The 16,844-nt window shown below is 38.1% G+C and overlaps 1 protein-coding gene across 1 annotated transcript in view; it reads right to left on the bottom strand.

Annotated features, from left to right (window-relative positions):
- Positions 1-16,844, bottom strand: part of LOC140147461 (fibrocystin-L-like) — a 64,555-nt gene that overhangs the window by 36,528 nt on the left and 11,183 nt on the right. Inside the window, exons 8-23 of the mRNA XM_072169239.1 lie at positions 16,510-16,723; positions 15,405-15,551; positions 14,282-14,442; positions 13,712-13,964; positions 11,154-11,456; positions 10,627-10,775; positions 10,182-10,301; positions 9,516-9,621; positions 8,189-8,392; positions 7,348-7,431; positions 6,712-6,795; positions 5,864-5,947; positions 2,884-2,907; positions 2,025-2,108; positions 1,375-1,440; positions 801-955 (exon numbers count right to left, since the gene is read on the bottom strand). Coding sequence (XP_072025340.1) covers positions 801-955; positions 1,375-1,440; positions 2,025-2,108; positions 2,884-2,907; positions 5,864-5,947; positions 6,712-6,795; positions 7,348-7,431; positions 8,189-8,392; positions 9,516-9,621; positions 10,182-10,301; positions 10,627-10,775; positions 11,154-11,456; positions 13,712-13,964; positions 14,282-14,442; positions 15,405-15,551; positions 16,510-16,723 — 2,238 coding nt within the window. The remainder of the gene's footprint in view (positions 1-800; positions 956-1,374; positions 1,441-2,024; positions 2,109-2,883; positions 2,908-5,863; positions 5,948-6,711; positions 6,796-7,347; positions 7,432-8,188; positions 8,393-9,515; positions 9,622-10,181; positions 10,302-10,626; positions 10,776-11,153; positions 11,457-13,711; positions 13,965-14,281; positions 14,443-15,404; positions 15,552-16,509; positions 16,724-16,844) is intronic.

Raw genomic sequence — 16,844 nt, 5'->3', positions numbered from 1 at the left:
GTCACATGTCCAGAACATTTTCCCGTGAAAATATACCCATTAATGTTGACTGATATCATGAAGTTCATGTTCACCACCATCAGATATACCAATATCATGTGAATACAGTAAATCTCTTCAATTTGCAATAGACCTTGATGTATTTACCCTTCATGTGTTCTTTCTGACAATCAATTTTGCTTCAGTCATGGAAGGAGCTGTGAGCAGAGAGATGTTTGCAAAGTATACTTTCCTGAGTAGAAATCTAGATACTAGTAGTAGGATAGTAGCTCAGTGGGTGAAATTTTCCTTGATTTTAGCTCTGCCTTTGACAGAGTACATCAGAATATATTGTTGCAAAAAACATCATAACTATGGTTTTAGAGGTAGCATTCTGCAGTGGAATCAAGAGTTTTCTTTAGAAAACAGTGGGTTGAATTGTATAGTTGAATTTGGCTATGTTTAGGAGAGGCTACTGCAGCTTGTCCTTGCATTATATTTTTTGCACACTTTGAACTTTTGCTTTATTGCTCCCCACATTGATGTGGTTGAATATCCCCTGTACACGGCATACTTTCAACTATTCATGTAGGTCAGTTCTCTATCCAATTCATTTTGCATTATTTTTTGTACTTACTGTTATATATGACTTATGTTATGTAACAGGACAGGAAAGCACTCTGTGTTTGGACTTAAAAGTCTATTTTTCTTTCCCGAGTTACCATTTGCTTACTTGTATTTTGGTAATTCAATTAAAAATCATTATAATAAGAAACTTTCTGATTGGAATAACTTGACACTATTAGTAATATTCAACTTACCTGTATTTTCACAATGGTACACATAATCTGGTCGTATGTGATATACATTATTATACAATTGTGACCATCAACCTTGATGCTCTCTTTCATGTCTTCAGGTACGTCACTATTGCAGGAGCAGAACCCATAACCTGTCACCGTTAATTCAGTACCACCTAAAAATTGAACAAAATCATTTGTAATGGTAGTATTTATATTGGGGGAAGTCAGCATGGTCAAAGGTAAGGAGTTAAAATACATTATAGAAACACTTAATGGTCAGAATTCAAACTTCATGGTTGTATCAAACTAAAGAGTCACTGCCAGTGAGATATTTATATTATAAGTTTTGCTTGCCCTATAGACACTGTACTCAATATACTTCGTCAAGTTCGAGTAAATTATCCAGTACATGGTTGGTGTGAACAATCATACCATGCCACATGCTCATCGATTGCACTGTCACCAATGTTTGATTGCTTGTCAAGTTTTTGTTTACATCCTTCTGAACTAATTTCCTGAGATATTCGATCAATTGCTGAAACGGTCTGTTGGAAAAGCAACTAAATATCCATGCTTAAAAACAGATACTCACCAGCTGTGCTTCCACTTGGAGGACTAACATCTGTTATATCCCCAGTGTATTCAAACATCACATCCCCTGTTTATGAGAACAAATTATAGAGTATAACAATTTCACTTGATCACTAGGACCAATGGATGGTGGGACAAATGTCCCTCCCCCCCACCCACCCACAATGGTTTTAGTGGGCCAATATAGGTAAAAATGACCAATATACCAAAATTAACCTAAAACTGGGGACATACATGGCAAATACGGTAATTTGTACTGAGTACCCCTATGTGCACACACCCATAAGCAGCACCTTTACCAACAGTACACTCTATGGATGTTTCTGTACTTACCATCTGAATGGCTAGCTAACCCATCTGGTGACACATTGACAACAACCTTGTTGCTCCCAGCAGCACCTTCACCAACAGTACACTCTATGGATGATTCTGTACTTACCATCTGAATGGCTAGCTAACCCATCTGGTGACACGTTGACAACAACCTTGTTGCTCCCAGCAGCACCTTTACCAACAGTACACTCTATGGATGATTCTGTACTTACCATCTGAATGGCTAGCTAACCCATCTGGTGACACATTGACAACAACCTTGTTGCTCCCAGCAGCACCTTTACCAACAGTACACTCTATGGATGATTCTGTACTTACCATCTGAATGGCTAGCTAACCCATCTGGTGACACATTGACAACAACCTTGTTGCTCCCAGCAGCACCTTCACCAACAGTACACTCTATGGATGATTCTGTACTTACCATCTGAATGGCTGACTAACCGATCTGGTGATACATTGACAACAACCTTGTTGCTCCCAGCAGCACCTTCATCAACAGTACACTCTATGGATGTTTCTGTACTTACCATCTGAATGGCTAGCTAACCCATCTGGTGACACGTTGACAACAACCTTGTTGCTCCCAGCAGCACCTTCACCAACAGTACACTCTATGGATGATTCTGTACTTACCATCTGAATGGCTAGCTAACCCATCTGGTGACACATTAACAACAACCTTGTTGCTCCCAGCAGCACCTTTACCAACAGTACACTCTATGGATGATTCTGTACTTGCCATCTGAATAGCTAGCTAACCCATCTGGTGGCACGTTGACAACAGCCTTGTTGCCCGGGGGTCACTCCCATTGTGGCCTGTACACCATCCGCGATAATGAAAACGCCGTAAAAGGGTAGTTTTTCGTGGGTAGGGATGATACGCGCGTACCGTGTTTAGGGTGTCAAAAACATGAAAAATTGGGGAAAAGGTAGCAAAATTGCAATTGCTAATACGCGGAAATGAAATTTAGGGTATGAAATTTGATACAAGGAATAAAATTCCTGTTAAGGGTATCATTTTAGCCAAGGGTTAAATCCTTGTTTAGGGCGCTTTTCAAAAGTTGATTATCGCGGATGGCGTACAGGCCACAATGGGAGTGACCCCCCTCCCCGGCTTGTTGCTCCCAGCAGCACCTTTACCAAAAGTACACTCTATGGATGATTCTGTACTTACCATCTGAATGGCTAGCTAACCCATCTGCAATCAAGGAATTTAATAGTTGGTACACCTTGACAATATGTTGGAACTCTTCATTGCCGCTCTGAGAGTTAAGTGAAATTAGTATAACTATGTTTGATGAGAAGTACATACCTTCCCTTTCCTCTTCCCTCCCCATTCCCCTCAATCAATGTTGGGGAGACTGGAGAGCCCAATGGAAAAAGTGCTTTCATCAACATTGAACTGGGGAGAGGGGTGGCGATTTACATTTAGTATGCCCGAGTGTACCAACATTAATTTCTTTGATTGTCCGAGGCGTAATGTAAAATATTTCATATAAATTTCGCTTTTGTCTCATAACTCAAAACGGAATGTCGCATGCGCTTCATATTTCACACAATTTGGGAGTGGATTATAGGCCTTTGAATTATAATAAATTTGTAAATAAAGAAATTGGTTTATTTAGGGAGTGGTCATTGAAATCCTCCCCTATGCTAAATTAAACACATTTTGTGATGGGTGCAAACTGCATCTAAAATTGGTTTTTGGTCCATATCTTTAAAACAAAAGCACGTATTATAACCAAATTTTACACATTTTTTATGATGATATGTTTCCACTTCTATCAAATGTACAGTACGATATTCACTCAATTACGAGAAACACAATGCAAATATGTAGCACACCATGTAAAGCTATGTGAAAACCGACGAAGGCCAAATAAGCTGCATAATGGTGAAATTATGCATTTTAGCTCAAAACAAGAGTTTGACAACACAGAAAAAATAACTACGAACAAAATACTAAGGTTTTGTTAATGGTATTAATCATTGAGAGAATAGCGTTGACCTCTATCAAGAACAGATTAAAAAAATTCCCGGGGTTCGAACCCGGTACCTCCAGATCATGGGCCACATACCACACCATTGGACTATTACGTACAACTGTGATAAAGACTTGAATCATTGTACTAATACGTTAAAGACGTTAAACCATGACGCGTATTGAATACTTTTTTCTGTAACTATTGTGTAAACTGAATAAATTATGCCTTAAGTTTGCACGAAGTTTTGCAAATTGACTCGGTAATCCATTTATATATATATTCATATTGTGTACAGAAATAGCACAGAATGTAATTACGTTGCTCTGTAACTGACGATATGCCTCGATAATCCATCAAAAAAAAACTTGTCTATTCTTTTTTTTTTTGATATAATGGATTATCGTGCAATTGCTATTGAATTCAATAGCGTTTGTTTTTGTATACCGTTTGCTTGAATGACCCTGCAACTTTACGATGACAATCATCCTGACTTAAAATGAAAAACCATTTTCATGTCCATCCGTGTAGCTTAATGGTAGCAGAGGTCGCCAGAATCGAGAGGTCCACGGTTCAAACCTTGGCGCAATTTGTTTTTGTTTCCCACTCAAAAGGTTACTTGTATTGGAATTGTTAATTTTTTATTTTGGCCAAACTTATCTGAATGACAATGTTGTTATTTTTTTTTTCTTTGATTTAATATATTTGTCTTTTTGATTATTTATATATTATATTTCCGGTGTTTCCTTATTGATAACTTAAATTACCGGTTCATCATGTTTGAAATGGATGGAAACTGTACCTTTTATTCTTTCATCAATACAGTTATAATATATATATTTTTAAAGATAAAATGGTGAATGATATTAACAATCATTTATGGAAATAAATGAAGAAAGAACAAAACAAGATGAGGTCAACGATAATGCACATTTAACAGTTCAAGTTCTTATTACGCTGTTACGTATAACGCATTGAATCATGCTGTCTACTGAAGATAACTAATACATAATTATGTAATGAATGATTTATGACCAATTCCTGACTTTGTTATATTATTTGTTTTCAACAATAATTAGGCGTTGAATTAGGACAACCAAATATTCAGTATACAGCAATTGCGTGCTAAAATAATTATGATAATTAAGAAGAAATATGCAACAGCGTGTTAATATCGCGGTATTGTTAGAAAACGTGTTTATTTGTCCTATATAAAACTCAGCATTGTGGATGTTTTCAATAACCACTCCCTAAACAAACAAATTTCTTTGCCGTCAAAATTTTTGTAACACATTTCAATAGGAGAGTATCTACCAAAAACTTGTGAGTGACAACAGTTTGATATGACTTCGTTTTTAAGATATAGCACAAAAACTAACTTTATGCTGCTGACAGCTTAGAGAACTAATCATGAAATTCGTGTTGGTTAGGGTATGGGTTGTTTCACTGACCGCTCCCTAAAAAAAGCCAATTTCTTTATCAACAATTTTATTAAGATTCCAAAGCATATGGTATACTCCCATATCATGTGCAATATGAAGTTCATATGACATTCCGTTGTAGAATTATGAGTTCAAAACGAAATTTAGATGCATATTTTGCCGCTTAGAGCCTAATACGAAATATGACGTAATTTAGCATAGGAGATGCTTTCAGTGACCACTTCCTAAATAAACCAATTTATTTATCAACAATTTTATACTCATTCTAAAGCACATGGTCCACTCCTACATCGTGTGCAATATGAAGTTCATACGATATTCTGTTGTTGAGTTATGAGACAAAAACGAATTTTAGATGTCATATTTTATGCTCGCCTCGGACAATCAAGGAATTTAATAGTTGGTACACCTTGACAATATGTTGGAACTCTTCATTGCCGCTCTGAGAGTTAAGTGAAATTAGTATAACTATGTTTGATGAGAAGTACATACCTTCCCTTTCCTCTTCCCTCCCCATTCCCCTCAATCAATGTTGGGGAGACTGGAGAGCCCAATGGAAAAAGTGCTTTCATCAACATTGAACTGGGGGAGAGGGGTGGCGATTTACATTTAGTATGCCCGAGTGTACCAACATTAATTTCTTTGATTGTGGTGACACATTGACAACAACCTTGTTGCTCCCAGCAGCACCTTTACCAACAGTACACTCTATGGATGATTCTGTACTTACCATCTGAATGGCTAGCTAACCCATCTGGTGACACATTGACAACAACCTTGTTGCTCCCAGCAGCACCTTCACCAACAGTACACTCTATGGATGATTCTGTACTTACCATCTGAATGGCTGACTAACCCATCTGGTGACACATTAACAACAACCTTGTTGCTCCCAGCAGCACCTTCACCAACAGTACACTCTATGGATGATTCTGTACTTACCATCTGAATGGCTAGCTAACCCATCTGGTGACACGTTGACAACAACCTTGTTGCTCCCAGCAGCACCTTTACCAACAGTACACTCTATGGATGATTCTGTACTTACCATCTGAATGGCTAGCTAACCCATCTGGTGACACGTTGACAACAACCTTGTTGCTCCCAGCAGCACCTTTACCAACAGTACACTCTATGGATGATTCTGTACTTACCATCTGAATGGCTAGCTAACCCATCTGGTGACACGTTGACAACAACCTTGTTGCTCCCAGCAGCACCTTTACCAACAGTACACTCTATGGATGATTCTGTACCTACCATCTGAATGGCTAGCTAACCCATCTGGTGACACGTTGACAACAACCTTGTTGCTCCCAGCAGCATCTTCACCAACAGTACACTCTATGAATGATTCTGTACTTGCCATCTGAATGGCTAGCTAACCCATCTGGTGACACGTTGACAACAACCTTGTTGCTTCCAGCAGAACCTTTACCAATAGTACACTCTATGGATGATTCTGTACTTACCATCTGAATGGCTGGCTAACCCATTTGGTGATACTTTGACAACAACCTTGTTGCTCCCAGCAGCACCCTTACCAACAGTACACTCTATGGATGATTCTGTACTTACCATCTGAATGGCTTGCTAACCCATCTGGTGATTCATTGACAACAACCTTGTTGCTCCCAGCAGCACCTTTACCAATAGAACACTCTATGGAAGATTCGGTACTTACCATCTGAATGGCTAGCTAACCCATCTGGTGCACGTTGACAACAACCTTGTTGCTCCCAGCAGCACCTTTACCAACAGTACACTCTATGGATGATTCTGTACTTACCATCTGAATGGCTAGCTAACCCATCTGGTGATACGTTGACAACAACCTTGTTGCTCCCAGCAGCACCTTCACCAACAGTACACTCTATGAATGATTCTGTACTTACCATCTGAATGGCTAGCTAACCCATCTAGTGACACGTTGACAACAACCTTGTTGTTCCCAGCAGCACCTTTACTAACAGTACACTCTATGGATGATTCGGTACTTACCATCTGAATGGCTAGCTAACCCATCTGGTGCACGCGTTGACAACAACCTTGTTGCTCCCAGCAGCACCTTCACCAAAAGTACACTCTATGGATGATTCTGTACTTACCATCTGAATGGCTGGCTAACCCATTTGGTGACACGTTGACAACAACCTTGTTGCTTCCAGCAGCACCTTTACCAACAGTACACTCTATGGATGATTCTGTACTTACCATCTGAATGGCTAGCTAACCCATCTGGTGATACGTTGACAACAACCTTGTTGCTTCCAGCAGCACCTTTACCAACAGTACACTCTATGGATGATTCTGTACTTACCATCTGAATGTCTAGCTAACCCATCTGGTGACACGTTGACAACAACCTTGTTGCTCCCAGCAGCACCTTTACTAACAGTACACTCTATGGATGATTCGGTACTTACCATCTGAATGGCTAGCTAACCCATCTGGTGCACGTTGACAACAACCTTGTTGCTCCCAGCAGCACCTTCACCAAAAGTACACTCTATGGATGATTCTGTACTTACCATCTGAATGGCTGGCTAACCCATTTGGTGACACGTTCACAACAACCTTGTTGCTCCCAGCAGCACCTTTACTGAGAGTACACTCTATGGATGATTCTGTACTTACCATCTGAATGGCTGGCTAACCCATCTGGTGACACGTTGACAACAACCGTGTTGCTCCCAGCAGCTCCGTCACCAACAGTACACTCTATGGATGATTCTGTACTTACCATTTGAATGGCTGGCTAACCCATCTGGTGACACATTGACCTTGTTGCTCCCAGCAGCTCCTTCACCAACAGTACACTCTATGGATGATTCTGTACTTACCATCTGAATGGCTAGCTAACCCATCTGGTGACACGTTGACAACAACCTTGTTGCTCCCAGCAGCTCCTTCACCAACAGTACACTCTATGGATGATTCTGTACTTACCATCTGAATGGCTGGCTAACCCATCTGGTGATACATTGACAACAACCTTGTTGCTCCCAGCAGCTCCTTTACCAAAAGTACACTCTATGGATGATTCTGTACTTACCATCTGAATGGCTAGCTAACCCATCTGGTGACACGTTGACAACAACCTTGTTGCTCCCAGCAGCACCTTTACCGACAGTACATTCTATGGATGTTTCTGAGGCACTTGTAACATCGCAACCAACACCTCCTATTTTGACTTGATTGTCAACCATGGTAGTGCTGAAGCCACTCCCAGATATAGTGATTGATGTACCATCATTACCTGTCATTGGATATGACATGCAAATTAACATTTCATGTAATTACATTTCACACTATTGTGATATTATGTCTGCACCAAATAGTCATGTGATATACTATTTTTCCGGTTCATTCTACTCAGGAAACTATAAAACCAGGGAAGTGCCACTAAGAACTTTGCTAACATCTCTCTCATATAAAAATGATCTTGAACATAAACAATAGTCCCAAAATCCAGTGTAAAATCTACGGAGTGTGAAACTGTCTTGCTTGTTTAACATGGAACAACATTGTCAGAGCCAACACCCTTATGAGCAAGTTATTATTTATCTGGTTTCTCATGTAAACTTTGCCTTGATTTGTCTTCCCACCATCAACATACAGTAAGGATATTTTGGTTAATAATACATACAAATCTCTACATCTTTCGTAAGCCACAGTACTAAGCAATATCAAAAAATAATAAACCCTGGGGTATGACACTCTCCTAAAGGGCATGTACAATACTTGTCTTTGTAGGAACAAGCATGGCAACTTCAGTACAATATCAGGACATTATTTTAACAATCTGACATGTTTTGAGTTGATTCATTTTTTAACTTCATACAGATACAGTTTATTTACCTTTGTAACTAGTCTTATTTTTCTGTTCAAGTTGAATCAATCAGTGACTTTATTTCTCAATTTTAGTATGGAACCTTAATCATGATTGCCTCAAGTGAAAACTATTTCCCTACCCTATATTAAATGGAGACCTGTCCCATCCTGACCTATAGCAATGTATAGCAGAAGCCCTTAATCAAAAAATGGTATCAGAAAAATAATAAAAACCCTTGACCACTTGAGAGTGCAGTCCAGGCCATGTTTTGGACCTCGAGAAAATTACATTTTTCTCCAGACTCTATTGCGGAGTTATCATTCTCCCTTTTTGAAATCTATGGCAACCTTTGAAATTGATACCATCCCTGTACTTTTTCATACCATTTCATTTCATACCAAAGTTACTGACAATGTAATTTCATTTTATATCATGCAATTATATTAATAATATTTAAACACTTCACAAAGACTAAGTTGGTATATTTTGCAAACTGATGTAATATTTTTGACACAGTACGATCCTGGATTTCAATCACTTAACTAACCTTGAAATGGGGTTACTGCAGTCACAGTAGGGGTGAAAACTTCAGACTGGGTAAATGCACAAGTCGCATTGCACAATGACGGAATCTCATTAATGAATACTTCAACCTTTGGGAGAAATTAGATCAATATTATTATATTGGTTGAATGTTTGATGTGAAATAAATGTGTGTGGGAGGTGTAACCCCTAAAGCACCCTAAGAAATTTGCTCTTATGAACCATGTCGCTGAGGACAATGACATGATCAGCTGGGACGAAGCCAAAAAAATAAAGAGACATTGAAACAAAAATAAGACACATAAACATGATAAAGGTATCAATTTGGATATTAAAGAAAGAGGGGCAGGCTGATACTCAACAGGGACTGTGGCAACTACTTCCTTTGGCACATATATGACCTGTTACTAACTGCGCTATCTACGTGAGCTTACCAATAGGAAGCAACAGAAGAGAAAGGTCAAAGCTGGTCATTCAATGAGAAAGTGCCATGTGATAGCACGAAACTGTCATTGAGAGATAAGTTAACATCACCTTTTATTGGATTTGTTTGTAAACTTTGTAATTATTATAAAGTCCAGTAGGTTTTGTCTCTTTGGCAACCAAACTTATTATTGTGTGAAATATTCATCAATAAACTTGATACTACTGGATAGTACATTATTATTACCTGTGGAATGTCATACATCAATCGTAGAAACTCTCCAGGCACGAGTCCTAGGTATGCACCCCCTTGCCGTCTTGACACAGAGACACCTACATTGTTGCCAGACATCTCAGAACCATCCACCTAAAACAGTGGAAATAAATATGCAGACAAATTCTGACTGAAATTGTTTACAAGTAGGCTGGCTAGCTAACCTTCAATCAATGTTGTGTTCTCCTCTTTTTCCCTATTTAGCATACAGTAACTTACATAACAAACAAATCAAAATTACTCTATAATATCAGCTTAGTTCTTCTTTTTACCTGAAGAAAAAGTTGTTTGAAAATTTCTCATTATCCAGTGTAAATATTGGTCTGTCCCTTACATCTACATATCAGAATATTTGTTATGTTGACATAATCTACATCAACAACAGAACTGATGCATTGACTTGACCTTTGAACCTTACCTGAATGAGTGGTTGCCTCCCTCCTCTTGATGTCCATTCAACATCCCATGTATAGCCAGAACATTGTCCAGATCTTACCACAGCCACAATTCCTGTACCAAGCCTTTCAATCTCCTTTTTCATTTTCTTAGCATCAGCATTAGCTGGCGCTGAAAACAAACACATAATGTTTATAATGGGAGAGTCAGGACATTTTATCCTGTGCAGTATTCATCCTTATTTTGCTGTCCAATTAAACTTCATAACAGGGCTGTCAAGGGTCAAAACCTCAAATAATGAATATGCTATGGGAAATCTACCATATTGGATTGTCATGTACAAATAAAACCCAAAATATTATTTAAAACAATAATGTTAATTTACTGTCTCAATCATCTCAAAATAGATGTCTTATATTTTGAGTCTTTGAATGCATCTAACATTCATCTTCTAAAGTGTGCTTACATTATCTGCACTGTTTGCTATACAATGCTTCTGCTACATAGTGTTTATCAGAGTGTTCAAAATGGCTTTAGCAATTAACAAACCTTTCACCAGCTTTCCATTCCACTCCAATGTGAAATAACCCATCACAGGAGGGCTAGCAGTTTCCAATCGTTCAACATTGAACAAAACAGCACTCTCACTATTCCTTTTTAGATATTTCACCTTGTTGCTGTTGGCATTGTCACTCCCAGAATGTATTTGTGCACCTTGGATACCAATCAATGGGAAGTTGTGCCCACACTTAGCGGGTGTCATGGTGATTGTAAACGTGGAAACAGATTTGGTTACATGGACATCGGCTACCATGATGCCATTAAGGTTGGCTGCTGGTTGACGATGCCAATCTGAAAGGGGAAAAGAAGTTGATTAATGCAACTGTTAACAAATAAATCTAATTTAATTGAATTTAAAGGTAGGTGGTTAAATATGGAGATTTAATCACCAAGGCAATCTGAATAGATCTAGCCGTTTGGAAATTTGAAGTAAAAAAAGTATCAGATTAGCCCATAGAGCATGGCCTATCAATATTTACGCCACAGGGCGAATTCTAAAATATTTAATTGAAAGACTTCTGCATTCCTTTCATTTGTTTTTTCAAATGGACATATTAATCTCCCCCATTTCTCAAGTTTTTTCAGTTTTTTTTCAGAAAAAATAGTGTGTCCTCCTAACCCCCTGCATAAACATTGATCAGTCCCTAATGACAATGCAAGATTGACTTACCAGATTCATCTAGGGTTGATTTGCCGATGTACAGGTTATCAATGTAATAGTTGTCTTTCATATTCCCTTTGAGCTGTATCCGTAATATGCGGAATGATGAATGATCTGCCTTAGAATGCTTCAACGATATGATGTTATAGAGATTGACACATCTATAGCTCCACACATTAGAGACAAGAAAACCTCTGCAATGAAATACAGGACACTACGATGACCAAGAGTACAATAATACTTGCCTGTGTACGTGAAACTTGTTACTATTTATAGAGCATGGACTCTTGTGTATGTAATTTAACTTGCAAGTCCTGCATAAAACATACAGTTAAAAGAACAAGTTCACTGCTTACATCATAGGACTTGACATTTGCAACAGACTTACCCTTCATTAATGTCAAAGATGTCCCACCAGTGAGACTCCATTTTTACCACACCATTTTCATCATTGAATGTTACAGTGAATTTAGCGGATTTGGCCAAGACTCCTCTGACAGCAAAGCATAGCTACAAGCAAAGAAGAATAAAATGAACACCATCAAATTGTGATTAAATGTTCTGCATACATTATGTCTGCAAAAAACTGCACATTTTATCTTTAATTAAAATAATTTAGGTATGTTCAGTTTTTTGGGGGGTTGGGGCCTTTCTGTGAAAAGGTGTTTATTGTGTTGTTGGGTTGAAAATAACACATGTAGACAGACTTTTGTACACCAGTGAAACATGACATTTTCATTCTCTTTATGTTCCAAATATACTTGAATATGGAAATAATTATATTAATTCTTGGCCAAGCTGTAATACTTGCCATAATTAGCCCATGCAGGTAGTGTGGTTGAGAAGATTGCAAGGATTGGGTATATTGTGTATACGCTTAGTATGATGGATGCCACAGGTATGTTCCAGCTTGGCCAAGAATTACCTTATATGCACTTTCAGTAACAAAAATTAGAGCAAATACTATACCGTAAGACAAGAAGTTACTTGCAGTACCAATAATGTTGTTTATCTCATTGAATGCACCAAATGCAACATTCAGTATGTGGGTGAAACTGGTAATAATATAACAGAAAGAAGAACCACAGATGTACCATCAAGCACCACGCCAAACACGTAGACAAGCCAGTTGCCGTGCACTTTTCTCTTCCAGATCATAGCATCGATGATGTCAAAGTCACGGTCATTGAATCACTTGGTCGCCAATCCAAATTTAGACGTCAGCAGCGCGAGAAATCTTATTGAATAGTCCCCCCCCACTTTTTCACATGCGCGTTTTATAGATGCGCCTTCACACTGCATTGTTTTTAAGTCGCGATCTTTTCATGCTTGTTTTTTTACGCGTTACGCATTAATTTTCTTGCTTGTTTTTAGATTGTTTTCTTGTGTCATTTTATAATAAAGCCTGAAGAAGGTACGCCTAGTACCGAAAATTTGCTGCTAATGTACCACTGTTTCCCGTCTTCGTTTGTTTTATTTTATGTTATATATTTCACGGGAGTGCATCTTTAGAGATCCAGTTAAAGTATGTGTGTTTTGTCAACTTTCTGTCTACAAATTGAGTATACTATGAAGATATGCATTTATATATTTACAACATTTTACTCAAGTTAGACTATCTTTTGAATAAAGTGCTCAATCCCAAAAGGGAGAGCGTATAGAAATTCAAAGAACAGACCTTCCAGAATAGGTAGTCGTTACTCTGAGTTTCATGCCTAAGAGGCAATCGTCAGACGACACGTCTGACGATTGCCTCTTAGGCATTTATATATTTATATATTTTCTCAATCTCAGTTTACTTTTTTTAAATTTCCAGCACATTGCAATTCGTGCCATTGCAACACGATGCCACTGTGGCATAAACAAATGCAAAGGCATACATGACTGTTATGTACCTTATCAGCCATGCCAAAACTAAAGGGCCCTGGGTTTCTTTTAGCACTGTCTCTGATCTCTCCTGCTTCGTAGATTTTCGATGGATTCTTCAGAGATGTTCTCCCACAGAATGGTTCCTCATCTATCACTCTCTTTCCCGTTAACTTGCCCGTTGGCTGGTTCTCAAAGTCACTGAAGAACAAGCCTGACTGTTGCGGCTGTACACACTTGATGCTGAATAAATCAAGTAAGGCATCTTGGACCTAGGGCAAATAAAAAATGAAAAACAAAAATTGTTGCTTGTGGCCATTTCAAAAGTAAATCTAAATTTATTTTTGTGTTAATGACTGTTAGAAGTTTAATTGCTCTTTATCTACCAACATGATTGTCTATAGATTTGTATTTCAAAGTGCTGAATCCTTGCCCTTTGCAATCACTCTATTCTTCCTTTTCACTCTCTTTACCAAATGAGATTATAATTATTAGAGAGTTCTGATCACCATCAGTGTCATAGACTTCTTTTTAACATGAGGAGGGGGGATGGAGGTCTGTTGTACTCTCTACCATGCAATATACAAACCTCAAGAGCTGAGGAGCCTAGAGTCAAAGCTTGTGACTCTTTGCCACCATAGCTAAATGTGAAAGGTTCATCATCCTTAATAGTTGTCCCTGGTGATATTTCGGTTACACTGGCAGCCATGTTGTCTGCATCACTCACTGACACTGTCATTAAAGAAAGGTCTGAAACCAGATATGGAGAAAAAATATAATTCTTGACATCAAAATATATGTCAGCAATTTGAACATGGATTGGTCAGTATTTCTCAGCTCCAAAACCTAATTCCACAGATCTCTCATTTCAGATGTTATTTTTGGCTAAGATAATGCACATTAAAGCCATATTGTAACATTCCAATACATAATAGATTAGTATTTCTTTGCCACAAAATGTTAGCTTTTATTATCAGATATGCCACTTTTAATTTTGAGTCAAACAACTGAGGTAAAGCAAAGAAAATTGAAATTTACTACCAGCACCGTTGTCGCCAATGCATGTCACTCTGTCATCATACTACGGCACCATCCTTTGATGTGTGTGCCAACGTCCCGCACGCCTTGGATGTACTGTGTTATGAACATGGTGTATGCATTAGACTAATATTTCCATCATATGGTGGTTCCTGCGTTTGATTCAAAATCTCTAATTTTGACAAAACTACATCAGCACCTGGAGTCTTGAGTGCAGGTACAATATAATTGTGTCAAAAAAAAAAGAATTTTGAAAAATATTGAGGGTGTCCATCTCAGCAAATGTTACAATATGGCTTTAAACACATCTTTTAATGCAACTTATACACACAGACCTTGCACCCCCCTACACACACACCCCTACAACCTCATATATGTGTATAAACACTGGTAACTGTGAACATTAACCAACTCTACTGAATTTTCTGCAGACACATACATTTTGAGTTTTTTCTTATGACATGGTTTTCACTATCCAAGTGCTGACTAACACCACACCTCAACTGCAATCATTGCTTATTTATGCTGTTTATGATCTAGAAACACCACCATGTGTGTCTGCTATCATAAATTATAAGTTTTCCTTCATTTCCCTTGTTTTTACAAACACACACCCTGACACATGAAAAATGAAAAAATGATGAGGGAAGAAAAAGAAAAAAAATTGCTTTTACCTTCATAGACATCAAATGTGACATTAAAGGTCCTAGTAATGACACCATCTGATTCTGCAGTGACACTATGTTGAATGGCAGATAGTGATGATAGTTTTCCAAGTTCCACCTCAACTTCTCCAGCACTGGCACTGATGGCAATGGGAGCTGTTAATAATATTGCACAAATTTGAAAAAGTGATAATGGGCTCTTGTTGCATATACATCAGGGACAGACTTAGGTTTCAGTTTTCTACTGGCCCTCCGGGCCAGTGAAATGGCAAATCTAGTGGCCCTGCAATAAATTTACTGGCCCAGCTTTTTCAATATGTTCTACTGCAAAAAAAAACAACAAAAAAACACCCAACTTTTTTGTCTGTGCTTTTGGGGGAAAAATCTATATCAATTTTTAATCATTTGTCATCATATACAATGTGTATCATATCGCAAATATCAAAAAATCAAAATTATTTGATATTCCTCGTTTTCAAAATGCAATTCGATATGTCTGATGTGCTCTCAGGTCCCACAAAAAATATGTGGAAACATCACTATCCGAGCCCTTAAAGACAAGCAAACCTTAACATTTTAATTTGTTTTGTACCGTACTGAATGTACTCAATGTAGAGAGTGTAGTCACTAACACAAGTTCAGTCAGTAGTCCTGCCTTTTTTAGTTCCAAAAGTTTCAAACTAGGCAGTATTTGCGGTATCGCTATCATCATCAGATATAATTATGTAGCGCATGGAAGAGCTAAGTAGTACATAGTCATAGGCCTGCTATCATTGTAAAAAGCGGCCGTATATTTCCAAGTTGCTAGCAACGCAAAAATAAGAATATAAATATTATACAAAAAAAATCATTGAATAAAGATATAAATTTCAAGTGACAGGCAGAGCAGAAAACTGTGTAAATATGACCATTACTGATATCTTGTCTCGTAAGTGTTATATAAGGCTCAAAAATCTAGTGGCCCGCCGGGCCAGCATTGTTGGAAGTTTACTGGCCCGACGCAAAATCCACTGGCCCCGGGCCACTGCTTAAATCCGTCCCTGATATACATGGTATTCATTCAATATTTTTTAATTCTAAATAAATAAAATCTTTGCACTTTTCGAGTACCTACCAGTTTCTTGTCCATCATAGGTAAGTCTAAATGATCCAGATATTTTACAGTCCACCAACTTAACCAACACCTCTTCCACAGTTCCGCTGTCACAATTATCATGAGTTGTCTCATCACAGTCTACTATTACAGTATAGGAGTGTATGGAATTCTCACAGCCTGTGTAAGCAACTGTCACTTGTTGAACCTCTTTAGCACCCTCTATAAACAGGGACTACACAATGAAATACAATAGAAAAGCTTAGAATGAGCCACATAGATATATCAGTTTCGTGTGTGGTGTTTTTGAGCGGGTTTTGTATTGTTCATTTTTGTTTTGTTTTGTCTTTCCAAAC

Source organism: Amphiura filiformis, chromosome 3 (assembly GCF_039555335.1).
Source record: "Amphiura filiformis chromosome 3, Afil_fr2py, whole genome shotgun sequence".
Classification (NCBI taxonomy): Eukaryota; Metazoa; Echinodermata; class Ophiuroidea; order Amphilepidida; family Amphiuridae; genus Amphiura; species Amphiura filiformis.
This window is presented reverse-complemented; position numbering and strand designations above follow the sequence as displayed.